Source organism: Orbilia oligospora, assembly GCF_000225545.1.
Source record: "Orbilia oligospora ATCC 24927 unplaced genomic scaffold scaffold00004, whole genome shotgun sequence".
NCBI classification, from domain to species: Eukaryota; Fungi; Ascomycota; class Orbiliomycetes; order Orbiliales; family Orbiliaceae; genus Orbilia; species Orbilia oligospora.
Window position 1 is genome coordinate 787,402 of NW_011645561.1, and position 27,986 is coordinate 815,387.

A 27,986-nucleotide genomic window follows, 5' to 3' on the forward strand; every position below is an offset into this window, starting at 1 on the left:
ATATGGTGCACGACATTTATCCATAAGTGTACATCTTATCGAATCGATTAATTTGTTCCAGTTTGAGTTGCGGTTACCGACGAATCTAGCATTTTCGGTGATTAGTTATCAGTTTCTGGACCAAATATTATTGGTCCTAGGAAATTTGGAATTATAAATATTGTACTCACGCATCGCACTCGACCGCCATCCAAAGTTGCATTATATGCATAATCATCGCGTCAGTTCGGTTTTGTGACAGTTTTAGGTTTTGGAACGGGCTACCGTCGAAACGTGGGATGTTGGAGTATGACCTTTTTAATTGAGAGAAGAGATTTTGATTAGTATATTTCTTTTTCTTTTTCTTTTTCTCTGTCTCTTTTTCTGGGAAGTAGGCCAGCTGTTGCAAGAACGATTACGTCCGCCTCTGATTCGATTCGTGCGTAATCCAGCCGTGTAATATTCGATTCGTTCCACAAAATAGCGACGCGCACACATACATGCACATGCGCATGCCGTCCATCCCACAAATCGAATGTAACCTTTTGAAGCTGAAAAAATAATACGACAAACAAGGCGTCAGAAATTCTAACTTACCAATACCAGCTTGGGTTTGAAAAGGCGGTACTAATTGGGTTTATTCCCGTAGTTTTCCTAATTTCCTTAATTGCATCTGGATCTTCGGTTGTGACAAAGGCACGCTTTCTGTATGTTATTGGATTTCGGAGGATGAAGCGTTCTGCTGCAACAATGTAATCGCGGGTGCTGATTAGACGGCCCTCAATCGCTTTATCGCCATGACGGATGTGTATTGAAATAGTAGATGGCAGGAGAGGAAATGGGACGGTGTGGGGTCTTCCCTAGCAGTGTTAAATATTGTATTAGTCGAAATACCACAGAACATAATTAATATAAGATTCCATAAAAATCTCACATTTCCATCTTTATCCCTGACGTTTGTATCCACGGCTGTATGAAGGGTCTTATTCGTTCTCATCTCTACCATTCGAGCCAGAGTCTGCCGGTTCGGGCGAAAGATATAGGCATACATTTGGGCGTGCCACCAGTACCTCAAAAAGGCGCCAGTAAGGGCCAAACCGGTTTCTTTCATATACGTCGTCAAAGCTACGGCGGGTAGAGGTGGAACAAACTTGTTACCCCCAGGAACTGAATGAATTGATACCTCTCTCACGGAGTTTTCCGGTGTAGCATACGCGGCGCAGGAAGTAATATCTTCCAGAACACATTCTATTGATGCGTTTCGACCTCGATATTCACCACAGTCTTTGCTCATCAGATTGCCTCCTGGTGGGTTGTGGGGATCGAGGACGAGGATACGGCCGACTGAGATTGCGAGCTCGAGTTCTCGGAATATAACGCGGACGGCGGCGCCCAGGCCGTACCAGGGGGCCTTTTCTTCGAGGATGTAGAATTTTTTGCCCTCGCAGCTTGCAGGGTGTTGGTGGTCGTAGACGTATTTTTGGGCCCATTTTGTTCTTTTAATACCCCGGCCCAAGAGTTTTTGGAAATTAGAATCTCGAGTTTTGGGGGGTATGAATAAAGAAGAAGAAGGTAAACTGTTAGAGAGACTTGAGATTCAACTTACAAAGGTGCTAGTCCATCATCGTCTAAACTTTCAATGTGATCTTGCCAACCCCCTTCACGATTGATTCCATAAAAGGTATTAATCTTATCCAACTTTTTCTTCGAGAGTTGTGCTTGAGACCCAAGTGATGGTAACAACTCCCGTTGCTCTGCCGTTAAAACTTGTAATAAATGTCTTTCATCCGGCGCCGGCAGGGGTAAAAACCATGATCTGGAGTTCTGGTAACCCATAGGGAAGTCGGCTTCAATCTGTTCGACATCGAGATCTTTAGGATCGATTATTGGAGCAGATGATTTATCGGTCTTTGAAGCCGCGGGCTCCTTCGGACTTGTCGTCGTGGATGTATCAAGGCTTTCGGTATACTTCGACCGTGAGAGATTTAGCGAATCGCCTATGGCCTCAAAGTTATATAAACAGAAGCATATAGACATGAAGAAGATAGCTCCGAAGGCTATCTTCATGGGTGACTGTTTTGTCATTGTTATTACTATTATGTTATCGTGAGGACTAGCAAAGTCATGTGCAGAAGAATCAAGAAAATGGGTATAGTTTTTTTTATTTAAATGAAATAACTGTCAAAAAAGAAAAAGTAGAAAAGGTTGACGACGGAATTAGCTCTTATAACTAGTATAATAAAGAGAGACTATTCGTCTGTCTTGCCTATGGAAAATCCCCTCGAAGGAACGCAGGCGTGCAGGCCACTCCATTGCAAAACGGCGGAGCTGGTCTGAGTGGTGAGTGACGTGATACAGTCTAAGTCATTATGTCCGTTTTGTATGCATACTTAATTCCTCCGAACATGAAAAACAGTAAAGGGCCCCATTATTACTCTATTCAAGTACAATCAATCAAATGGACGACCAACAGGTTCACACTTAGCTTTGCGAAATTTGGGCATGGTCCGATTACTATATATATTTATTAAGAGGAGAGGCAAATTCTTAATGAAAGATAACAAAATCCGACAGACGATTATGAAATGACGCTAGTTCGTATATACGAGACTATTTCGTGTGGATGCTGATTGTAAGTTGACAACTGTATACCAGGCCTAGCTATAGTTCCGCGTGGTATACGTATACATGTTATCTGTAAGTTCTGCAACAGAGCGTTGAGATTATATAAGCCTCCAAAAAGTGTTTCGGTAACACAGGATTTTGATTGGCGGTTGTGTCACTTGAAAAGGGATGTAACCTCAATTTTCCTTGGCAGTTGATATCGAATGTGCATTTCGCCCATACCGTTTGCAGGCGGAAATCATTTCGAGTTGACAGGCCGGTTCCCGATATTATTTTATTGAGAAGAAAGATTTCCTGAGTGGGGTTCGTTTTTACCTCGTTGGAAAGAGGAGCATTTTTCCGACAACAATAATTATATTAATTATAATATCGCATGGGCGATATCGCCTTAAGGAATCCTATCAGCCACCCATTTTACATCCGAGAATTGCATTGCGTTTTCCTAATACTAAATAACATTAACTATGTGCTTTCCAAACGTATACGCGTATGTATCGATGTATTTAGGTCGAGAAGTTCGATATATCTACGAGTTTAAAGATTTCTGTGTTAATGGAACGCACTGGCCAAGGCAACGTCGATCGTATATGCGTATGCTCACAAACAAAAGCTTGACATTGCTTGTATGGTCGCTAGTGGGTTGACAGGCAACGTTGGTGTAAGTTTCAATCTTTGATTTCGCCGCCTTCCCTCGGTGCAAAACCATAGTTTTAAATGTAGGCGTTCTTAAGACGGGCAAAAATCAGAGCCTACCTTAAATTGTGGAATGTGGATGCACACCCCTATCCTAATCGGCACATATATAGTTAGATATGGGACGTAGAGCGGGTGCTCAGAATTCCCGATAATTAATTGCCTCGTTGTAATAAAAGGCTAAACCTATTGATTGATTCATTGCCCTAAATAATGCCTGCTGATATAATACCTGCTCTTGTTTTACCTTGATTTTTCGGATGATTCGACCGGAAATCAATATCGTTTACATAAAATTCTTGGGTCAGATATAGATTTTCAAGATATAGGTACAGAAAGGGAGCTCGTTTATCTACTCATGGATCTGATTTCCAGGCTGAGTGAGCCAAGGTTTAGCCGGGGTGACCCAGGAATTTGGTTTCTACAAGCTAGTACCCTGTCTACATACCTCTAGAGACAGTTTTTGTTCCGATATTGTCTAATCTGGTTTCCAGGATTCCGCGAATGTGAAGCGAGTATAGATATATGCAAGTATGTTTATGGAATATGGGGTTGCCTAACCTCGAGATCGCCTAGGTCCAACTCGAGGTTATAGCTCTAGATCTGTATGCCCCATGTATATAGTATGTGCCCCTACGCTTTGCATACGCGGCCAGAATTTCGGTGTCCCTGATCATGAACCACCCGTTCTGGAACTCGGGGTGGGAGTCTAGAACGAATCTTGGAACTCCAGAATTCTGGATGCCGGGGGCCTTTTTCCGTCTTCTTCTTAGATAACTATATATTTCTAAGTGCCGGGTAGGCTTTCCCGTTATGTTATCTACCCGATGCGCATACGCATACGCATTCTGTGGATGAATAAAACTATTATTGTTGCTGAATCTATGGGAAAAAAAGCCGGCATAGGCAGGCCAGGCAATTAGAGCTTAGAGAAGTCTTGATAAAAATCATAGATTAGAATACTGGATATAGGCTGTCGCTTTTAATATTATAATGCCGGGAAGCCACCCATAAGTTCATAATGCCGACGAACCAAAGTTATCTTCCCAATCTCAACGTATCTTATTCATAATATCGCATTCCTTGTAGATCTACGTAGTTGATATTGGAAAATTCAACTGAATAAATAATATAAATCCAAGACTATCGATATGTCTATATCTATTGGCTATATGTCACGCTCGTATCATAAGAAATATAGGTACGCTTAAGCTTGCCCCGACTTCGGATTTTTCTCCCCTCCTCCTTCTTTCTTTCTTTCTTTTAAGAGAAACCAAAGTAATAAATTAAATGTTCAAAACACAAGACACACAATAATCAAAGTTCCGAGCCTTAATCTTATATAACAATATTTATTCCTAACCCCTAAGAGAGCTAGTGTATAAAGTTAACGCCGTCTTGAGTTAACGTTATACAATAAAGTATCTCCTTCGAGCTCTTAAGGTCCTTGTACCCCTATTGCAAACGATAGTAAAGAAGCCATCCACCAACCATTACAAAAAGCATAATAATTTTGGGAGAGAGCTTCGCAAAGCGTCCATGGCTACCAATTAGGTAATTAGTTAACTGCTAGATCAATCTCAGTAAATAGCTAAAATGATCGATTATCAGTCAGTGGCTTTGGGCGTGGCTATGTGAGGAAAGCTGAGGATTTTCACTACCCCAGTTGTCGAACTCCGCTCAATATAGAAGCTCAGACGGCTAAGAAATCTAAAGATTATATTATATACGCAATGAGTAAGTAATCATGCCTTCTCTAGGGAGAGGGGCCCGGATGGGAGCTGAAGCCCTCCTAGCGGCCACTAGCTAAGTAGTTCGGCTACAGGAGTATGGAGGACATGAGACAAGAACTATTAATAAATGTAACCTGCCACTTTCGAGATGTCGACAGCCTCAAAGGTCTCTGAGAACTTTGAATCTTACGGGAACTCTTACGGGAACTCTTACGGGAACTCTTATCTATTTTTTGTTTTAAATTTAGAAAACAATCGAGTTGTTGTGATAGACGTAGATGCATTCTTAGTAATATATATTCTGATGCTCCAGTCTTGGTCATCATGTTGAAGCTCGCCCATCCGAGGTTCAGTATCACAAATTTAGACCAAACATATACCTCAAGCCCCGTCTATGACATTTATCCTAGGTTGAGAACCCCAGGCCGCGCGGCACACGGCAGCGCCATTTCCCACAATTGCAATCCAGTTCGACAAATCGAAGGCTCAGCCGTCTAGTCCTGATTCAAAATGTGCAAAGCAAATATTTTGTACCTATCGGCTCGCTAGATTATGCATCGACGATTGTACCACCTAGTCAATGCTTAAAACTTTAAAGCCACATGTATATAAGCTTTACCAATATCTTCTGATTGTCATTTCAAATCGCTGTACCATATCGTTAATTAATTGTCAGCGGCGAATCGGCAGACGCGACGGGATTGGTATGCATCTATGGGAAATGCTTTAAAGGAGCATGTTACCACCGATCAAATCTAGTAATTATATATATAAAGAACAGGGAATGTACAACGCCGATGTGTTTTGTGGGTCCGTGGGCGCAGCTTGCATTAATTCAGGTTTCTCGATATCAATACGGCTAAAGATATTATTGATCTATAACTTGTGCAGGTAACATGATACCAAGGCATTGGGTATTCGGATCGAAGCACGAGTACCAATAAGAACTTTCGGCACAATAGTACAATTATCTCTGCCGGCTTTGGCGCTTTCCAGATTGTGAAATATGTCGTACCACACTAACCTTTGGATATGAGATTTATTCAAGCTCTCTTACTTATAAGGAAACAAATATATCGGATCCGCGGCCAGATAAGGTTTCCAGACCGAAGCCTAAATCGATAGTTACAGAATCTAATATATGTATATCCAAGTATCTCTGGCTGCTATGATTGGTACCATCGCCGTAACGTTGTGCATGTGCTCTTGTGACAAATCCGGAATTTTCTGCAAGAACATGCATCCTTTCAATCCCCGCTTAATCGAAGATTAATCTGCGGCTGAGCAAGTACTGAAGTCAGTACTTATCTGCTTATAGCCATCCGGAGTAACCGACCCAATGCTCCAGTACCATAATGCCGGAAGCAATTCCTTCTGATACCTCCGCTTAAGGTAATTGTCACGATTTGATACATATGTACACATACACTATTTGCGTTAGAATATTCAGCCAAAAAAAAATTTCGGTGTTGAAATTAGTCACACTGCTCGCTAGAGTGCTTTAAATCCTTGTATAAGCTTGTGCATAGTATCTATCCCACGATGTAGGCGTGGCTAGCATGTGGATCAATAAGAGCGTGATGAACGTTATGTGGGACGGCCTGTCGGTGATGTCTTAACTAAGCCATGAGCTAGCACTAGGTATATACCAGACTTCTTTCTAGGCCCTCTCAAGGCCTGAGTTTCCACTTGGGCTACCTAAGAGCCTCTTCAGGCCCAAGCTTAATAATAGAATTTCCTCGGTAATCAGGTAGGCATGAACAATTAAGACTATCAACTCAATATTGTCCCACGACGTGTTACATATTCGGAAACCCCCCTAAATGGGGTAGCACTAAAATCTTACCACAGATTTCACCTCAAATCAGGAATCCGATCATAGAACGGGGGGATTGAACCATTTTACCCGGAGTTATGGAAAGTCGATACCCGTTTTTGCAACTTTTCGAATCGATTGTCGGTGTATTTTCCTAGAACTTATTCGAGATACTTTCTAGAGTCCAGCTTCGAAGGATCCTAGGAGGGGGTTTGCATATCGTAATTTCGTTTAAGCTGCATATCAGCTTGGTCCGGTTCCCCATGATTGATTATGTGCATCCAACGTCGAGGACGAAAGTACAGCAGCGTGCATTTTCTAAAGAGACCAGAACCCTAAATTCTGATCGAGCTTCTATTTTGGGAGCGACAAGGGTATTTGCTTTGTCAATGCTAACCTTTGGGTGGCCCAGCCTTCTGGATCGAATCGTTGTGAGAGGCTGCTGTTGGCTGGACCAAGCGAGCGAATCAGCGACCAGGATTGCACTCCTGGGTTTGACAGACCATGCCGCACAAATCTCCATATTCGCGCGCTTCGTGATGACGGCGGCATTGGCTCTTGATCTTGGGGCCCTTCATTCTCGGAGTGGCTAATGGGAATTTGATCATGATGTAAGGTTTGATTACTTCCTGCGAATGAAGCGCAGGAATTGACATGGTTCTTCTCGAAGGGCCAGTTTACCCGCTAAATCAGAAAGAGATGTAAACATCCTTATTTCGGAGATTGAAGTTAATAAGATATACCACCTTGCATGCTGGAAGCAAGGTGTCGACGAGCTCCAATTTCACTATAGTACTAGCACACATATTCCGGAAGGAAAAAAATTTCAACTTCAGTCGCAAATAGGGAGGTCGAGGTATCGGGGTACTTTTATTACAGGCGCCCTGCATACGCTATGCAATGTACACGTTCTGGGTGAGATACTTCCTAGACTCAACTAGTCCAAGCTAACTTAGCTCCCGTAAGCTGATGGTGGATTTTTTTTCTATTATCATTGCGCTCAGGACTCAATTGAAGGAACTTCGGCATCGGGATTCCCCATCCAATCACATCCGTTGTGGGATACGATCATGAGGGATTGTTTGTAATTCGCATTCAAACAGTGAAGTGATCGGTTGCTGATGGCATCATTCGGCGTCGAAATACCCAAAAAAATCATGGTAGGTGGTAGTGAGTTAAAGAAGTCATTTGCCCCCACTATCAGCGATATTACGAAAGGGGGCGAAAATTCGAGATAATTTAGTTATGTATGTAGACGTGTGATCATTTGAGAGCTTCTTGCATCGATTAGCTCCAACTGATAATCTTGCAGCCGGACGCCAATGGCTTCTCAAAACAAATCGGGGAAAAAAAGAAGCCTGCATCGATGTCAATGCACTTTTTAGTTTGCTTTGCATACAAGATTATCTGGCGAGATATTGCGGAGGAGGCACAATGGGAAAACCCGTTATCGACATCACCTTGCGCTTTCAAGGAAGTGTTTATCGAGGTCCCGGTATCGTGTCTACCAAAGACGGCATGTGTGAAATTAACTGAGAATTTTAGTATGTGAAACTGTGGAGCCGGTCGGATTGAGGGGAAGGTGTTTGGAAAGTGCTGCCGCTTAATACCCATGTTACCTCCCACCGACGTCGTTGACCAGTCAGGAAGGCTAGACAGTCTGGGGAATATCGTCGCGAAAAAGCACGATGCAACAGAGATATCTCTCATGACTTGCTTGTCGATGAATAATCCAAAAGCCTTGAAGAATTTTGCAAAGTTGATGTTCTGTTTTCCTCTGTTATTCAAACCAGTTTGGGGATATCTCCGCCGGAATCCAGGACCGAGAGGTCCATGCTGCCCAGCCTTTGGAGATTAATTTGCCTTGTGCATTGATGCCAAATCGGTATGTATGTACTGTACTGTTCTGCACTGGATCAAAACGTTCAGAGACCTACATGCAATCGACGTATTTTTGGCAAAGAAACAGTGATATAATTCAATCGAATCGCAGGCAAAAGGGGTGGGATTCAATGGAGGGATTGGTCTTACATACCCGCGGTATGTACGTACATATGTACTCTGTATGTAAATATGTACATGTACCGCCGTCCTGATTCCGACGTTCAAGCATCCTTCGAGTGCGGCGGCAGTTGGGAACATGTCGGTGCTTCTTGGAGCGAGACCTTGCTCTCCAATCAAACTGTGAAAAAAACCCACAGATTTGCGCCTCCTTCCAGACATGGGTCTAAATCTGGCGTGCATTCCTTTTCTTCGCCCCCAATGCCCCACATCGTGCAGGCAATTATTAGTTCTTGCATTGAGCAGCAGCGTTAGGCCGACTGTATTCCCAGTGGTACGGCCCCAGTAGGCAGGCAAGGCTCGATTGTATGGAGTCTGAAGCAGCGCCCAGCAGGGTTCAGTTAGGAAAGTTGTAGCACAGAACGCTGTAGTCGGTACTTGCTTTTTCGCTAGGGGCCCAGCATGTTACGGAGGCGTTCGAGGAGCGAAACAAGCACCAGTAGCACGGGTGGACTCGGTTGGGTTGGTAGTGGTTGGTAGAACTTCTCCTTCCGCTCTGAATGGGGGGAGCCTCGAGACTAAAACCGAGTGCAAGATTATATAAAAGGTAAAAGGGCATAATAGGCATAGGCCGTGGGGATACATAAAAACGTCTCGTCCCCCCATCCGTCCCGTTAGTTCGTTTACATAGAACAGTCCTCCGTTTAACTAGTCGTCGTCTCATCTCATCTCATTTCGGGCCTCGTACTTGACCACTCCACAGAAACATTCCTTTACAAGTATCGATAAGAGTTAGTAGTATCTAAAGAAGTATATACAATACCTAGTATTTGACTGTACAGGGAACGATCGCGAACGATCTAGAACGTATTCATTAGAGGTTATCATACACTGGTTGTCTGGCCTCTTCGATAGCTTCGTTCATCCGATATCAAAAAGAAGAAAAGAAAAACAAAACAGGGAAAAACATTTAAACGATTATTGTCGGTTGATTCATTCATTCATTCACTCATTCATCATTGCGTCTTTGGTCTTCTTGGATCTTCTTGCGGTCCGCTCCACTCTTTTATCAGTCATCGAACCTGACGAAGTTCCGGCCTGGCCATTAAACCCAATCCGTCAACTTGCAGAAACCCAGGCACGTCACCAGAGCTCCTGCATACACACAAGTGAGAAGGATCAGTCACAATCCTAAAAACAAATAAGAGGGAAAGGGCTGGAGTACATACATCCATTTCATTCTTGCTGCAAACAGCCACTCAAATTACATATTACTGGGACCTCGGAACGCGCGTGTCTTAACATTCTTTGGCGACTCCTCTGTTCCATTACAACGTCGTACCTACGTTACGACAGGCATAGAATCCTATTCCGACAGCTTACGACCCCTCGCATACAAGATATTATATAATTTATATATAAAACCCTCTGAATTCGCCATGGAGTTCGCTACCCGTCGACCAGCTCTCCCTCTTCTCAGCCACCAGCGACGCACTTCTGTACCACGACTTTCAATCATCATTAAGGACGCTCGCTTCCCAGACGCAAAGCATATCATCTCTCCCATTTCCCCAATATCTCCACGGGGAAGGTCTAAAAATATTGCGACCGTGGTGGTCATGTCACCGCGTATCTTTTCGCCTGTCTCGACTCCAAAGATCCTTTCGCCTGCTAGTTCCCGTCGCGGAAGCGAAGAATCAACGGCTAGTCGCCGCGCCTCCAGAACATCTATCAACATGGGCAGCTGTCGACGAAGAGAAAGTATCATCTACAGGAATGAGCAAGAGTATGACTCTGCTACCACCATTGTTGAAAGAAAGGTTACACCCGAAGATACCCCTATGGATGAAGACTTCCCATCCACAAAGAACTCGGTCGCTCCCTTAGTCACCAAGGTCCGAGCATACTCTATTGCAACATTGAAGTCGAGGCGAAGGACTACCAGGGCCGCCATGGCCATGCAAGAGCAAACACCAATCATCGTCGGCGGCCAAAGAAGGCGGTCCAGTATCGTTGTTGTTCACAACTGTTCGCCTCCACCCTCAGCCACTCGAGAGTTCTCCGAAATGCCAGAAGAAAGCGAAGATGAGGACTAAACGATACCCTCAATCCTTTTTTTTTTCCCTTTTCAGCTACTTCTCTTATACATATATACATTATTCTTCTCAACAACCACCTTGACTGTACATACATCACTTCCATCGGGTGGACTTCTCTCTCAACCTCTTTTTTATTTTCTCTTTTTTCCCCCCCGGTGTTATATTGGCCTGGATAGAATGGATTGCTAGGCTGGCTTGGGAATCTTTTATTGGTCATGAGTGGATTATTGGACCTTCACGAATATTTGAATTTTAATCAACGAACCTTACGACAAATGTCTTCTTTCTGTATCATAATTTCACAGTTCTTCTTTTTGTTTCTATTTTATTTTTCGACGACTTGCTATTGGTTCAGGAGTTTTACGGCCTTCAGAAAGTTTTTCTTTCACGATTTTTGATGTTTAATTCTTCAATGTCTATTGCTTCTTGTATGAAGGTACCTAAACAGGTATTCACGCAAAACCTGATTCGAGAGATTCAATGAATATGCGTTATCAATGATCAAATCAAGTCATGACAAATCCCCTGCATCAGAGAAATTATGTAAAACCCGAAATGCTCGCCCCATGTGCGCCCGTAGAAGCTAGAAGTTACCACCATTCAACCTTAAAGCCTTGAAATGGTGTTCTTTTGAATTTCGTACCACCTACCAAATTCGTCAGAATGGCAGATGCAAAAGCCCCAAGACTCACCTGCCGTGCCGTGCCTTTTCCAACGTCCTTTTCCAACGTTCGTAGACGTTGGGAGACAAAATTTTAAGTTACGTTTGACGTCCTGGAACAGATAAAGTGTTTGAAACGTATTGTGGGTGGCTGACGTCTCCTTTTTCAGCCGTTCAACAACATTCGCCGGTTGAAGTTCGAAGTTATGCCTTTGAAATGCATTTACTTGAAACACGTCTGCAGCCCCGGACCCCAGACCAGACTAGACATTAATATATCCTCGAAGACTTCCATGCACCAGATGATGATAATAGCGTGCACATGCGAATACGGTGCCGTGCTTATGGTTTCGAATATAATTCAAACCTCGGAAAGAAGGTGAATGGGTTGATGGAGTATTGAAGATGACATGTCGGCATGTCGATATATCAATATATGCAATATTGATACTTCCTTCTTCAATATCCACCACCCCCGCAATTGCTCTTGCCCTCGTCGCTGCCATATCAGCCGCGTCTAAGACCAACAGTCAGTTACCAACCCAGCTAACTAAGCACTTGCCTATGCCGCAATCGCAATCTCGATCTCACTCAATGTCAACTGAATGCGGCAGATAAACGGTCCTTTGAGACCGTTGTGTTGTTGTGTTGCAACACTAACCAACCTTTGTTGAACACAACACATAATCCCCGCCGAACAACACCGAACCCAACGATCAAGACCATCGTGGTGCAGCCTCCGTTGACCAGGAACCCGGCCGGATTGGTTGGAGTTCAAGTTCCGTTCCATGTTAGCCTGGCGTCGTCCGGTGCTACAAATTTGTACCACACGGACAACACAATTCTTCACATTAAATCCTCAGTTGTCAATCAGGAGGACTATCAATCAAAGAACCTGAGCAGTAAAACGCGCGAACCGATTTGCCTCAACCTCAGTGGCCTACCCCCAACAGCTTTACGAGATGCCCAAACGAACCTACTTGAAAACACTTGGTATTCAACGAGATTTTGGGGAGCTGTGCTTGGGAATTCAGTCGCCGGTGCCTGCCCAGACTAACCACTTGGATCAGATGGAAAAGTTGGAAAAACAAAGCCCCTCGGGCTCCGGTAACCAGAGTCGAACTGAACACGGTTGAACTCTGGCCGTTTTTGATGTCCAACTACCTGCATCTCTAGACTCGCAATTTGGTCACGGAATCAAGATTTGGCATTGAATGCCTTTCCGCTATCGAGATACCCATTCCAGAGTGTAACTGTGATATCTCAGGCATTGGCTTTCTTCAGACCCTCTCCACCGCCAAAAATCCCAAAATCTAGCCGAAAGAGCATCTGGTCAAGAGTACTCTTGGACGAGTCAGGGATTAGGGCCAACACATATATCTTTCTCATGTACCTCCTCAGCTAGGCTTAACTTATCCCATCTCCGCAAACACCACCGAAAGCCTAAATAGCCAAATGAACGACAATAGACATTATCTAGACGCCCAAAACTTTCCGAAGAACCTGAAACAACTGGTGAACGGTGGTTATCGATCTCTCGGTGACATAAAGTACTCAAAGTTAATTGCTGAGGTGCTGGTCTCGGCTCATCGATATCCCCCCATGTCTATGAATCCAAATCCTCGGAAACGGCGCCGCCTCCCTACTCTAGTCCCCGCTCCTGACCCAGTGCCTGGTCAACTAGAATCATCACAGAGGACCCCCATCGAGATAAAGTATAAGAGGCATCAGGCCGCAAAGGCTTGTAATGCCTGCAGGCAGGCGAAAGCGAAGGTGTTTTAACCTATCAATCTTGTTAGTATCTTAATACCGGGTGAAACCTAACCAAAACTTCCGCCTCTAGTGTAGCGAAGACAAGCCAGAATGCCAACGGTGTCGATCCAAGGGCCATGAATGTCAATATGCGATTGAAGATCCAGGGGATAATCGAAAATCGATGAAAGAAGACTTGAAATCACTACAACTCGAAAATAACAACTACAAGGAATTGATTGACTACATGAAAACTGCAACCCCTCTGGCCTTGGGAAGAATAATTGAAGCCATTAGAGACGAGGCTTCGGTGGAGGATTTGATGTTCATCATTCGGGATGACGGCAATTCCACGTTACTCCCTGCACCAGAGAACGCAGCATACACTTTCTTAGGCAACGCTGTTTTGGAAGATACAAGGCCAGCCGTACATGTGCCGATACAACCGAACTTCGGACTATTTGAAGACAAGCATCTCGGTAATTGGAAGATGGCACCTTGGGCAACAGCATCTGGCAGTGATGAAATATTGTCGCAACTGGTATCCTCATTTGTCTCTTGGGACAGCCAGCATACGAATTTTTATGACCCAAAAACATCCGGATGACTCTAGAAGGTATGATTAAATCCAATATTTCAGGCTACTTTGTATCCTTTCATGGCTTCTGCATTTTTAAATGACTTTTCTTAGGGGCTGCCCTTAGGAAACCGTGATCCCCCCTTTAAGCCGAAATATGCCGATCATACCCTACACCAGCGACACTAATGTATATTCCTTAAATGAAAGATACGCACGTTGATATTTGAATTTGGCTAACCTGTGGGTGCTTCCTGAAGATCCCTTACTAGGGTCCCGATTTGCGTGGAACTTTAGAGTCTAGATACTCCGACCCATTGGCCTGTGGAAGGGGCAAGTCAACTTTGGCACGTTGAATACCATAACCCAACCCTTTATTATCACTCTTTTGGGTTCATACTATGCAAGGCGGTCAGTTCTGATAGGTTGGGCAGCTTAAATTGGATGCTCTTCCAAACAACTCCCTCCAACTCAATGACCTCTTGTCAGAGGGCCGATTGCAAATCGGTTTGGAGGCTTTTACGATACAAAAAAGGTATCAGGGCTGCCAGCGGAATCCCGCAAAAAAAATATTGTATTGGGAGCTAGGAGCTAACCAGAATTTGTGATACACTTCGGCCATCCATCTCGGTCCAATAGGTATCAATCTTCTATCCTTATGAGGATTACCCATATTTTTGCCAGCTTGTTTCCACATAGCAGACACGGCTATTTATTTTACCACCGGCTAGCGATGGATATTTTGAACATTTCCTCTCCCTAGACGTGAGAATCTAAGTGGCTGAGCTTTACAGGTTGATGTGATAACATTAGCAGACCACCTGCGTTTACGTGGTTAGTCCTACCTCGCGGATTTCCTCAAGACCTATTCAAGGGTGAGAAAATATCCTATGACAACGTTCCAATCGAGTTGAAAACTGAAGCTACGCAACTTTAGACGCATGGTGGCACCGCATCGACAATTGATTTAACTGAAGGAAGCTTATGAGCTACTCGGCTTTTGGCATTCTCAGAAGATTGAAATCTCCTTTGACTTGGGTACGTACAACGAGACCAGGTACGTATAAATCACAAGTGATAATTGTAGTCTTGCATCAATTGTCGGTTTGGTATCTCCCTAAAATAGGGCGCCCAGCTAGCCAGGCGCATGCACTAGCTTGCTGTGCATGAATATATGATTGAAGAGTGCCACTTACCCTATGAGGATTTGGTCCCAACTATAGCTAAGTCCGTGGCAAATTCTATCAAATCGTATCAAATCGTCTACTCGAGTAGCCAGCTAGCTTAGTTTGATCCATTGCAAAATAATCGACCTCATCACAATCCGGGCTTGTTTGCCTTCATGACAACTGTATCTATGTATCAAACTTTAGCTTAGCCCAAGGTTTTTTGACAGTCTTGTAACCAATTGCGGGCCACCATAATTTACAACATCTACAACACAAATTTACATCCATATTACGAAATCATTAAATTGTCACGGTCAATTGATCGAATGCACATTCCAGTTAATAAAAGATTGATATAGCCCCCACCTTAAAGGCATGGGTGCGTTTCTTAGTGTGACACATACTGGGGAAGGATTGTTCAGGACTTGAGTGTAGACAGGTGGCATACTGAAGCCAGAAAATCTTAGGATACTTCCCATGCTAGTGGCTCTCTAGGCTAATATACACTCGGAAAGCTATAATCGGACCGGAAGGATTCGTTTCAGTTTGTAAAAGGTAATTCAAAGTGCACGTGTGCACGTGTGACATTCAACCAACTTGTATAACCAAGCAACTCTACCGGGTATACGATTCGCTCAGGGTTCGCAAAGCCAAAAAGACCTAAAAATTAAAAGTGATATCATAAATTCAGCGGCAAACGAGATTTCTGATAGTAGATGATATTTGTACAATGACCAAGGCAAAATTCAATCTGCGGAGATGTAAATCCAAGGGGTAGTATCTTGGTGAATTCCCAGTATTGATGATCTCGAGGAACTCCCTCTCGAATAATCACTGACATTTGCAAGCTGTACTTCTTCCGCTTTTTTCTTTATATTTGTCATCTATATGTATCCAGCCACCCTGTCATAGTTTTTCGGGAGTGCTGTGGGTTGAATTTCAATCCCGCAGATTTTTCCGAGCCTCCGGATACTATTTTTCCGGAATATATTTTATCTTTCTTCGGCTGGGCCAACTCGACATGCGAAACAAATTTATTAGGGTTCTTTGGTTGCCTTACTTGTATTTTAGACACCTTACAACGAACTTTGCCTCCTTGATACCGATTCATGTTATCCCCTTAGACTCTGAAAATCAATCGAGCCCTTGAATTCACATATGATGCCACAGTTTTGCGCGTTTAATTCCCGAGCACGAGTCCGACTAGTTTTCTTCAGTTGTTATTGATTTTTAACGTTCTTCAGTCGGTCTCCGTTGTTTCTTAGCTTTATGGCTTGACGGTACAAGCGAAGAGACGAATACCCTCTAATCTAAAATATTCAACCGTGGCATGTGCTATATTTTGGTTGAGAAACTTGAACGCTGTGGTTTTGAACAACATCCACCCGTGGAAAGATTCTACGGGATCTATTGACTAAATAGGTAAAGGGGGTTTACTCTAATCTTGTCTCAAGTTCTCCTCCCACTCCATCTCTATCGTCGAGAGCCTCTGTATCTATATGGTTGAGGTTGTAATAAGGAATTCCTATACATATCTAAGAACAGCAAAAGATAGTAGAAGTAGAGTCATTGCTGGTCCCCGAGCCGTGAGGAGTTCTACTTTTTGCTAGGAGAACTATTTACCCTCTCGGGCACCGCGATTGGCGCACACGGCCTTAAGTTGAAAGCAGTGGGGTTTTGAGGAGTCTGTCCAAAATACAACATGTCTAGGTCTGGGAACGTACGAGATAAAGGGCGACAGATCTGCAGAAATTGCGTCTGCTTCTATAGATGAAAACTGGAGTCAGAAAAAATCGCTAGGTATCGATCCTGGGGTCCTGATAGTTTTGAACAGGCGGTGGAAAATCGGGGACCGCAAATCTCGGCTTGGTCTGATAGATCAGGGCGCTGAGTAAATGATCAAGTACCGAAATGACACAAAATACTGGTGATAAAGGAGACGTCGGTCGAGGGCGAGTAAGTGGCTAGCTGTCGTGGTTTTATTCGATTGAAGGCTAGTTTTCAGTGAGGCCATAAGGCACTTGAAGTCTAATGAGAATAGGGGGCCGTCAAACCTGATGGGCTGGAAGTTGTCCACTTTGTCCTTGATCTCCCGGATTCGGTCCGGACGTCCTCTAGAAAGTGTTCATTGAGGTTATCAGTATATATGGAGATTCAATTGATCAACAAAAGGGCCAAAGTGTGTTAATGGTGATAGGTAAACTATATTGGGAGGCAGAGCCTTAATCGAAAAGTGTCAGTCTTGGAAGCCATACGTGAATGATGAAGGGTCTGCTGTTATCAAAATTCCAAATATCCACTATAGTACTACCAGATAAAAAATTTTAAAAAAAGGAGAAAGCTTTTGACGCATGGAAACTCATACAGTTGATATTGATTGACCCTATCAAGGCACAGATGAACCTATTAGATCTTGTAAATTCAACTTAACTAATTCATAATAATACAATTCTATCCAAGTTTACGGGCCATAGAAAGACCAAGATTCAAAAATGCAACATGCTGCGTGCTATACATTCCCGAGGTTCACAGATTTGGTCTTCCACAGGTCCGGTAGCCAACAACCGAACATCTCGGACCACCTCTGCATGTTGCACAGGATTCTAGAACCTAGCTCATAATGATTCAAGACTAGCCCCGTATATCAAATAACCTCCTTCTAAGATTACAAAAAACATGGAATAAGTTGATTAGTCCAGGTTTGGCATGTGATTTGAATCCCAAGATATATTCAAATATTAGGAATTCTGAGGAGGAGACCCCGCATTTCAAACCGAGTAGATTACACCCTAGCAGGACAATGCATATACGGCAATTTCCCTCGCGTTTTGACTTCAAAGAGAAGCCTTGAATTAATGTATTTCCCCTCTCTCCCTATCTTTAAATCTAGCCCGAATTTACGCACATGCATACACATGCGCGTGCGTATCAGCTCGTAAATTCGTCGACTGCAACTAGCCTCGACCGCCAACTAGTTCCCTATACACCAACCGCCAAGTGTGGTAGCTGAATATATAGCCGAACCCGCAGATACAGGTCATCCACTTCAGGAGTTTCCTCCCCCGATCTTCTGAGGCTGTATTTTTTCCATGCAATCTTGCGACCCGCCCCCCATCTCTCATTTCCCATCCCCCATTTCCCAAGTCTCTAGACCTTTCAGTTCTCCCCCCTAAGGAACACTCCTGTGTAGCTGCTAGCTGTAAAATCGCGACGTATCCCGTGTAAGTCTTTGCTCCTATTAAAAATGTGCGTAGATTCCTAACACGTTAATAATATCCGATATCCACATCTCTCTTGCCAGTAGCTACAGAGCACTACGCCGTAGTGGTCGCCAGTCTGGGGTTTATGAAATGTATGTGATAACAGGAAATAATTGTACAATGCGATGTCGCTGAAAATCGGCGAATATGATTTTTTTTTTTTTTTTTGGCGTATAATATAGATTCGTTCCATTCTATCTTCCACTCGTACCTAACTAGTTGGTGATGCCGCGGAGGTCACTTCAGATCGAGCATTGCGCAAAGAATAGGAAAATTAGATAAATCTGCCACCTTGTTGGAAGGCCTCAGGCGGTGTTTGGCGGGTTGCGAAATTTTCTTCTCGACAAGTTCTTTCTAATCGCATTATTTGGGCGCTCAACGGGGAGATTTCGAGGCGGCGTGGAAAGGCGAGGATACTGGAGCTTTGAATTTCGTGCGGGTTTCTGTTTGGACACCGCATCCACCAATACCGTACTTCGCAGGAACATTGGGCATGCGGTGCCTAAGCTAAGATATCAGTAGCTAAGCAACCACGCAAAATACGCTTCGCTTCTTAAGCAGAACCAGCATAGGAAAAATCATCCAAATGCACCTTCAGCGCAATCCAGTCGCGGACCCAAAATCATAAGTTTTGGGGTCATAGTGCGTGTTAGCTTAGATATTTCTGCTACCGACGCCGGCGCTTTTCAGCTCGCGATGCCAGAATACTTCCGTGGTCGCACCAAGGTATCTAGATATATCAATATTGCCATTTGGAACAAATTAATTCGAGGATCGCCGATTGCGCTCGAGCTGAGGAAGCCGTAGGATTCTAACAGAACTTGCTGGAATTCGAGTGACAATTACCGAGCTCTTGTGATAATAACCTACCAAGTCTTTTTTTTTATCGGGCTTTGTGCGCACAAGCTGTTGGCGCGCGAAAATATTTTTGGTTGGCGATTTCGACATAATGCGCGCCGACACCGTTATGAGTAGGAGCAACCGAGGATACTAATGTTAGCTATATTACTCAGGACTACATGTTTCCCGAGTCTCCAAAACGAGATTCCGTAAGAAAAACTTGTATCTCCAGATGTGCGAATCCACGGTAGATGTGTTCGGTTGATGGAACCGCAAGGGCTTATGTCATGAAGCATGTATGTATTGTGACTTTGTAATTATATCGGCCGGAATACCGTTACAACTGAAGCAAGCTATGTAATAAAAACGTCAATGCACTCATACATACATTACATGTACATCGGCCGTCCGCGTCCGTCCACCGATCCGAATACACGTTTTCTCTGCAAGGGTCTGATAAGATTGAGTTCTTGCACCATACATATGCATCTTGCGACTGGAGCCGGGGCCCACCCGTTTGTGGAGCTCAATTGAAATTTAGGGAAAAAGCCACCTTGTTGGGATATCGGGCATATGGAATTGTGATACATGGCGTGGCCGCCACTGGAAACTAGCACAGACGCTAGAACAACATTGCAGCTGACCAAACATAGCCGTAAGCTACCGAATACACTTTGATCCTCCAATTAGAAACAACATCCATGAAGATTTGTGGATTCTGCTGGCGAAGAGGCGAGAGTGAAAAAAGTGCAGTCTGTTTGTTCGCCCAGAGTCTTGGTATTTATAGGGTTGAAGGAAACGGCGTTGCCGACAGCTAAACTAGCTTCGGAGAGTTTGGACAGTCTAAATTAAATCCCAGTCGCCATTCATCCGAATCACACATATCCACCATGGAGCGCTTGGCGGCGGTGGCCAGGTGCTATCACGACTTCGAATTCATGCAGATAACGCCTAGAACGAGTGGCCGGAAAGACTATGTATGTAAGTACCTTAGGATTCACGACATTGAATCTTCAAGATGCATGTTTACAAGGATGCCATTCGCATGGTATATACTGGTATCAACAATACCAAGACGGTTCGTATCGAAGATCCCAAGTTTTAGATATTTGATATCAACACGAGAGAAAAGGATATCAGGCATGTCTTATCGAGATACCGATATCTGGCGGAAAATGTATTGGAAGATTCGTAGATCGTTACGAAGCCTCATTAAAGGTAAAATGCATCATAGTGCATAATTAAAATAATACTGAACATGATCATGAACCTGTTGTCTGACATGCATCGAACAAAGCTTGATTCACGGCTCGAACGTTACACAAAACGTAGCCAAAGCTCGAGCGGCCGCAATATCAGATACGAGAAATGTTAACCCGGTCGAAGATTTCAAAAATAATTGATCATGAAAATTCATATCAACTATGATCAATACAGAATGTAATATAATTGTATCTAATTAATTTATAAGATCACTCGACTTCTATGTCGTGGAACACATGCATCTACGGGACAACCTAAGCAGTGTGTCAAACCCTTGAATTGATCAACAGTAAGAAAATAATATGTAATATTAGGCACCCATTTTTGACATTCAGAAGTCAAGTAATCAACCTATAACCGGTTAACTTCCTCAATACCCCAAGTGCAAGGGTTCTACTCCGCATAATGCGAAGTTAAATAGTTCCGGGGCGTATCCTTGTGGACTAGCAAGGGCCTTCTATGACAGGGGTGAGCTATGACCTTCAAATATATCGAAATATCAAGGTACTTTATTCACGATCAATATATGTACGTAAATTTCTAACCATAGACTATCGTGTACTTCCAGCCCCTAAGGCCAAATTGTTATTTGATATACACACTAGCTAACCATAAGTTTGGGATGGAGTTAGGCTTATGTATTCTATTTATTTGAAAGTATACACAAAATCGTGAGAACATGTATTCTATTACATAACCTATTTCCTAGGTTTAAGCATGTCTCGAATGTATGCCTTTGCAACTGCACCGATAGAGTCGTCGCCTGCTAAAAATCTGATTTGGCCGTCGTTAATGGGCAACCTATATTGGAATCCTCTACATTTAGGATTGGTCTCGAATGACCTAGGTTCTTTATCCATATCAGGCCCTGATTCGACTTGCTGGAAGGCAATGCAGCCACCAAAAGGCCCGTTTGGCGCGTCGTTAAAACATTTGGCCAAACAAACATTTTTGAGGGCGCCGTATTCGCCAGTGCATTTCAAGTCTTGTGGCAGCTTGAGTGGCCATTCCCAGTTCTGATTGTTGCATGGGCTGGCTCCTTGAATTCCCGGGGAGACCACTGGTACCGTCATATTGACCCATTCCTCTCCTTTCCCCGCTTGATCAAGCATACAATAGTAAGGCCCAGCGCCATCTGTTGTCTGCTGGAACATAGTCACCCAGAGCCAGCCTCCAGCTGTGACAATTGGTATTTTACCCTTCTCCCTCAGCCATTCGATCCAATTTGCAGTGTGAATATATGCGCTGTTGTAGAATGGGCGGGCTGGATCCGTGCCTTTCAATTCGGGATGGTCAACAACATAATATTTGCTACTGCTAGCGTAATATGTTCGACCGCAGCCAGGGAGATGTCTCTTTCGACATTTTGAACAATTCGTATCGTATAGTGGGCATTTTTGACAGTTTTTCACTCCCCTGCAAGCTCCACATTCTGTATCAAACCCGGCCGGACACAGGGTGCATTTCCTCTGTCTGGCGCCTGACCCATTGGGTGTCATTGCTGGGTCGCTAAAGACCGTACAGTCTCTTTGGCCGTCGACGCGGCTATCTACTCTTCGGTTCGTATCTTCGAGGAGCCCGATACCGTAAGAACGAATCTTATGGTTTGCGTTTCCGTAGGCGCCCGTGATGAGGCAGTGAGAAAAAGCGGATGGAACCAGAGCGGTCACCGCATAGAGGACAGCCAACTTCATTTTTGGAGAAATATAATGAGCGTACGATAGATAAACTATCTAGAGTAGAGAACGGAACTGCTTCAAAAAAAAAAGCGGAAAAAAAAAGAACGACTAGCTCTTTCTTTGGCAGGATGTTACATAGACTCGAGCGCGAGGAGGGCAAACTATCAAATCTTCCTGCCAGTATCGATGTTCTAGTTATAAACTTTTACCAGTCGTTATAGTATCACATATAATCTACTTTAAACAATGCAGAATAGAACTACGAAGCTATAGGAAGCAGTCGCAAACGCGCGTAGGCGCCAAGCACGCGGCATCGCCAACTTTAGAAACCTTTCCCTCAATTGACCAAGCTGGTTCTGTGAAACTATTTGGGCATAGCTAGTCTTGTTCCACAGGCCAGGTTGTAGTAGCGGTATGAGGTTTGTATATCCGAAATTTATGCAATGCCGTTTGCCGATAGTCGAGTTTACGCGTTGGGGTGTTACAACGTTGCAATGCATTACTCAACACCGCAGTTCAGACTCGTCTCTGGTTGCCAGAAAAAGTACCTCCCCGCCCAAGATACGGGCCGTAAAATGCCGTACCTGAAATTTTAGAGAGAAACGCTAATTGATACGCAATCAGGCGGTCTATCAAAGTTAATCTAGTCACTAGATCCGATTCTTGTGTAATGACAGCTTTTAATGTTATTAAATGTCATGTTGGCGGTCCGGATGCCATATATTCGGTAAGTCCAATATTATGTTTCAAATGTTTCACTCTTTTAGCTTTTTAAGAATAAAGCACCCATAGACCTCCTGTCAATGTAGTCCCTGAGACATAGATATGTGATATAACGGCACCAAAGAAGCACTCCCCACAGACAATTCAGTATTAATTTGTCTTCCTGAACGGCAATGTATACTCGGTATCTAAATTTATGGCCTTAGATATGGCCCACCGACTTTGATATGATCGATCGTGTACATATCCCTGGTTGAAATGCTACTCTGCTATAGCTACCGTATTCCTTATATTTTCATCACAAGACCCTTTTTTGCTTGCGCTGCATAAGCAGGGGTTATTGCCCCTACTGTTAATGCACTGCATTCATCCTCGACTTTGACTGATTACTAGTCTCATATATGCATATCTTTATTGTACATTCAAATTCATTTCTTCTCCATTTTGTCGTGCAAAATTTTTGAAAGTATGTATAGAGAAGGTGCTATTTGCTGGCGGCCTGAAAGCCGGTTCAATGATCAATTGACTAAGTCGTAACCGGTCCTATTCCCGCAATATATATCGAATGGCAGGGGTTCGTGTTTTGAGGGTTTGATGTAACCAACGGAGAACCTTATTGACATCGCTTAAGATATCTAGTTTACCGGGCCGATAAAATACTTTTCTCAAAAATCTTAATGATCTTAGTAAGGATCTAAGATCAATCCCAAGATTTGATCTCTCTTTTCCCCTCTTTCTTCCTTTCTTTGAGATGTGATTCTTAGGCAAATTGTGTGCCGGCTCCGGTACCAGCTTAACCATGATCTGAACGAAACACCCATGGTAGAAAACAAGTTTTGTATCCTTATGTACTATGTAGAAAGAATCAAAGTTCACGAGCGAAGGAGAGGAAACCCCGGCAGCTTTGTCTGCCGTCCGGATAATTTCTGGATTTTGTTCCGAGCCAAAATATATGAAGCTCCGACCAAGGTGCTTTGCAGCTCGCAATAGTACGCTTTCTATGGACCAGGGTCACCCAAGAATTCAAGCCGGTTATCTTTTAAAGCTGCCTAGGACCCATATATGCTAAAAGCGATGCCCCCTGTCAACCGTCTGTGGCTGCAGCCGACTAAACGACTTGTACCAAGAAAAAAGGCTTGTATTAACCTTCAATTTCATGGGGGAAACAACGAGCAACTGCTTGACAGGTGTCACAAACATAGTTCAGCCTGTAGCTGCTAGATTGATAGATTATCAATTCTTCTGATTATGTATGTAAGGGTTCCCAGATTACATGCCTAAGAACTTTCAGAAGGCTGGTTATCATCTTCGGAAAAACCACAGTAACAATTGCAAATCTCACTCACTTATCGAATGCAATAATTAATTGCATTTTGTTGCTTGATAATTATGATGTCGCATGCATGACCTCCTTTAGGGACTCCGGTACGAGCAATGTGCTGACGCTTTGCATAGAGTTGGGAAGATAGACGGTCGGACACTCGAGCACCCAAATGATCGATGCTTTGGCACTCGTCAAGATCGTCGATAGACCAGCCATGTGCTCATAATGCCATGTGTTCTAAGGGTCCACTTTTGACGGGTCACGGCAGCCAGACTTCCGTTACGAGCAACTGCCTTCGAGTCGAACCAATCGTCCATAGAAGAATTGGTAAGGAATTGGCGTACGTGCGAATTGAAGTGACATTATTCGTACAGTCCATTTTAGCCGGTTTGCATGGCGTATGCCAATGTCGGCCCACAGCTAAATTACGCCAGCGAAAAAGCTTTTTTCTCTCTGGAACGCTTAACCGAAAAAAAGAAATTTGGAGGCGTTTGGCAATTCCATGTGTGCTTGTTGAGGACAAACTTCCTTTGGTCCGGCATCTAGAGGCATGCAAGTGAGAAGCACGTCTTAAAACTCCTTTTCATATTATTCAACCATCGTGGCTTCGGACAAATGCAAAACCTATTGGCTTGGAAGCTTGGCCATCGCGGTATCGGTTGTTTTTTGAATCCTTAGCGGAGGAAAAGGGCTCACCAGTTCGAAAAATTCAGTAGCTATTCCTGACTTCGCAAAGCAAAGTCAAGACCAAAAAAATCCTAGCCAAAAAGTCTTAGTTTTCGCGACCAGAGAGCATTCGTCAAAGCTATGTAACACCAAGAGCCTAGTGAAACCAAGCCTTTTTTGTCGTAAGATTTCTCCTTGTGAGAGGCTGCGGTGACTTTATACCGCATTTGAGGAAGCTGGGCAGCCATCTGCCGTCCGCTCTTTCCGAAAAGCTCATATTCCCTCGTTAACCAGGCAGCTCTGAACTTTGAAGATCATGAAACTGTAAGCGGTCAGGGTATGTGAGAAAAAGGCCTGGATTGTCACCCACGCTTTTTTTCCTTGCAAAAAGCAAGTCTGCAGCACACTGCAGTACTGTCATATTGCCCAAATATTGCGGGGACGCTTGCGCGGGTGGATGGGAATTTGTGGGTACACCCCTGCCTGAACGACCTGCGGGTGAAGGTGTTGAGAATTCGAAGGAAGGGTGACCTTGCTTGAGGACATGCCCAATCTCGGACAAAAACAGGTCCGTTAGATAGCGCTAGTGACGGTTTCGCACGTCGCCAGACTCTTGGGAGCAACTAATTTGCAAACCTCTGGACCTCGTTGATCGAATGATGTGGGCCGGGCGTCGAGGCTTGGCCTCAAGTCCGTTAGACTGAGAATCGTACGATGAGGCCATGGGCCATGGGGAAGCGAATCTGGAGTTATGGAGAAAACTGGAGTCAGGTATCGATACTCCACATCCATACTCGGACGTAAACCGGAGTATGGAACCCGAGCGTGTTCTATCCTCCAGCTTTCGAAACTTTGAATGCGCTTATACGCACTTGCGGAAATTTTGCATGATCTCATCCTAGTGGCCAGCATGCTTTCATCCCCAGATCGTCGCCCTTGGAGGGTGGGATGCCAGGTATATAAAGTGCGACTGAGGACAATGGATAAACTCGAGCAAGAACCCTGGATACTCCGCTATCTTTCCTCTTCATACCTTGCCAGCTTGCATTCCTGTCAGCAGCTTAAAGCTAGAAGATAAATATATAAATACTTATATATATATCTACCTTCCCGCCCGAGAAGTCAGCCTACAGCTCCAGCTCTAGCCTCCTGGGAGAAAAAACCTTACCTTGCACTTCAACGACTTCATCAAGAATATCTTCTGTCGAACGCATATATCAAAATGTCTCACGAAGCCAAGGAATACACCAACGGCGCCAGCAATGGTGTCAACGGCGCCCCTCTCACCCAGACCGAGTCTATGCTCCCTCCACACGGAGGTGCTTTCATGCCTGGTAAGTTGATAATAAAAAAATAAAAAAATTTTAAAATTCGGGTGCGCGTGTCTTTGCAGTACTAACTTTGGATTGCCCTCTACAGGTCCATACAAGAAGAAGCAGTTCCGTGAATTCGCCAATCCTGCTCCTCTCGGTCTCTCCGCTTTCGCCTTGACGACCTTCATCCTCAGCTTAGTCAACATCGGCTCCCGCGGTATTCATACCAACTCCATCGTGCTTGGCTGCGCCTATGCATACGGTGGTCTCGTCCAATTGCTCGCAGGAATGTGGGAAATGGCCGTTGGTAACACCTTTGGTGCTACCGCCTTGTCGTCATATGGTGGTTTCTGGATCAGGTAAATCGCACATCCTTGCCAATCATCGCAAATCCGAAGGAAAACTTGCTAATTCGAGTGTAGTTTCGCTATCATCATCGCTGGTGGTAACCAAAGCTACGGTGTCGTCGCTGCCTATGGCGCCTCTGGTCTTCCAAAGGAAGTTGTTGAGAAGCACGTCTCCTCCGCCCTCGGATTCTACTTGACCGGATGGTGGATCTTCACCACAATCCTCCTATTCTGCACTCTCCGATCCACTGTCGCCTTCTTCTCCCTCTTCCTCACCCTCGACATGGCCTTCCTCATGCTCTCCATTGCCCACTTCCAGACTGAAGAAGGTGGTGCCCCCGGCAAGAACCTCACTGTCGCTGGTGGTGTTTTCGGCATGATCGCTGCTTTCTTGGCTTGGTACAATGCTTTGGCCGGTCTCTTGGACGCAAATAACAGGTTAGTACTAATAGCCAGAGTCTTGAAAATACGAGAATTATTAGCTAACCGTTTAACAGCTGGTTCCCAATCCCAGTCCTCCACTTCCCATGGAGCGAGACCGGCAAGGCCAGAAAGGCCGAGACCTCCGCCGCATAAATCAGTACAAAGTAGTTTCCTTCTTTGGAGGTTTTGGCGGAGTGATATATATGTTCATAATTGTTCGCAAAAGCGAAATGTCGAAAGTTCTATTTTTTTCTATTTCTTAGTTATTAGTTTAAACCGCACGTATGATTAATTTAATAACGAATTACGTTATGGGTTTCACCATACTTCCTCAATTGCCGCATTCGCAAATTTCGTAGTCCTGTAGTTTTTCTTAGTCCGGTTTTTTTTTTTTTCGCTTGCTTTAAACGTTCCATTTTGCATATGATCGCGATCGAAACCTGTGGTATCCGCCGTTATCCACGACCGAGACATCATCTTACACCCGCCAAACTCGAGAAACTTCGCATTTTCGAGGAGCTTGCCCATCCGAGCTATGGGGAGCTCAGAAAAAAAAAATAAGCTGAGCTGCAAGCTGCAAAATCTTCATCCCGGTATGTTGCCAAATGGAAGGTGAAAATCGCAAAAACGACCAGGAAGTGGCCTGTGCGGCCTCGCATACGCGCCTGACCGTTATGGGAATTTCCTGGAGACGGGTCTCAGATCACCAAAATAGGGCTGCATCGACCCCAAAAAAATCGAACCTTAAAAATCGTAAAAATCATGAAATAGACGGCATGTGAATGGCTAGAACTTCTGTATACGGGAAAGTCCGTGAGCTGCATGTTCTATTTTCTGCGACGACGGTCCAGTGGGGAAACAATCCGATGCACTGCAGGGTCGATCCTCACTATCCACTTGCCCGGGCAGACTAGTACCAGCAAGCTGCAGATACCCGTCCCTGAATATCTCCACGTGGAAGCCATGCGGGTAGATTGCGTGGAGCTAGGGCCTTTTGAGGTGGTGGAAAGTTTATTCGCCTTGCAGCTTTGAGCCGTGAGCTA

The 27,986-nt window shown here is 44.2% G+C and overlaps 5 protein-coding genes across 5 annotated transcripts; 3 read left to right on the forward strand and 2 right to left on the reverse strand.

The window, feature by feature from the left end:
* Nucleotides 1–572: 572 nt before the first annotated feature.
* Nucleotides 573–2,064, reverse strand: AOL_s00004g236 (uncharacterized protein; the record flags this gene model as incomplete). Its single annotated transcript, XM_011118886.1, has 3 exons — nt 573–839; nt 914–1,475; nt 1,586–2,064. 3 exons carry the CDS (start codon nt 2,062–2,064, stop codon nt 573–575), a joined length of 1,308 nt encoding a protein of 435 aa, XP_011117188.1.
* An 8,222-nt stretch (nt 2,065–10,286) lies between these two features.
* On the forward strand, nt 10,287–10,943 carry AOL_s00004g237 (uncharacterized protein; the record flags this gene model as incomplete). Its single annotated transcript, XM_011118887.1, has 1 exon — nt 10,287–10,943. One exon carries the CDS (start codon nt 10,287–10,289, stop codon nt 10,941–10,943), a length of 657 nt encoding a protein of 218 aa, XP_011117189.1.
* A 2,266-nt stretch (nt 10,944–13,209) lies between these two features.
* AOL_s00004g238 (uncharacterized protein) lies at nt 13,210–13,966 on the forward strand (the record flags this gene model as incomplete). The annotated part of the gene is made up of 2 exons (XM_011118888.1): nt 13,210–13,380; nt 13,451–13,966. 2 exons carry the CDS (start codon nt 13,210–13,212, stop codon nt 13,964–13,966), a joined length of 687 nt encoding a protein of 228 aa, XP_011117190.1.
* Nucleotides 13,967–21,166: 7,200 nt separating this feature from the next.
* Nucleotides 21,167–22,162, reverse strand: AOL_s00004g239 (uncharacterized protein; the record flags this gene model as incomplete). Its single annotated transcript, XM_011118889.1, has 1 exon — nt 21,167–22,162. One exon carries the CDS (start codon nt 22,160–22,162, stop codon nt 21,167–21,169), a length of 996 nt encoding a protein of 331 aa, XP_011117191.1.
* A 3,920-nt stretch (nt 22,163–26,082) lies between these two features.
* Nucleotides 26,083–27,096, forward strand: AOL_s00004g240 (uncharacterized protein; the record flags this gene model as incomplete). Its single annotated transcript, XM_011118890.1, has 4 exons — nt 26,083–26,194; nt 26,280–26,532; nt 26,596–26,958; nt 27,018–27,096. The coding sequence occupies 4 exons, from the start codon at nt 26,083–26,085 to the stop codon at nt 27,094–27,096; spliced, it is 807 nt and encodes a 268-aa protein (XP_011117192.1).
* Between the last annotated feature and the right edge of the window lie 890 nt (nt 27,097–27,986).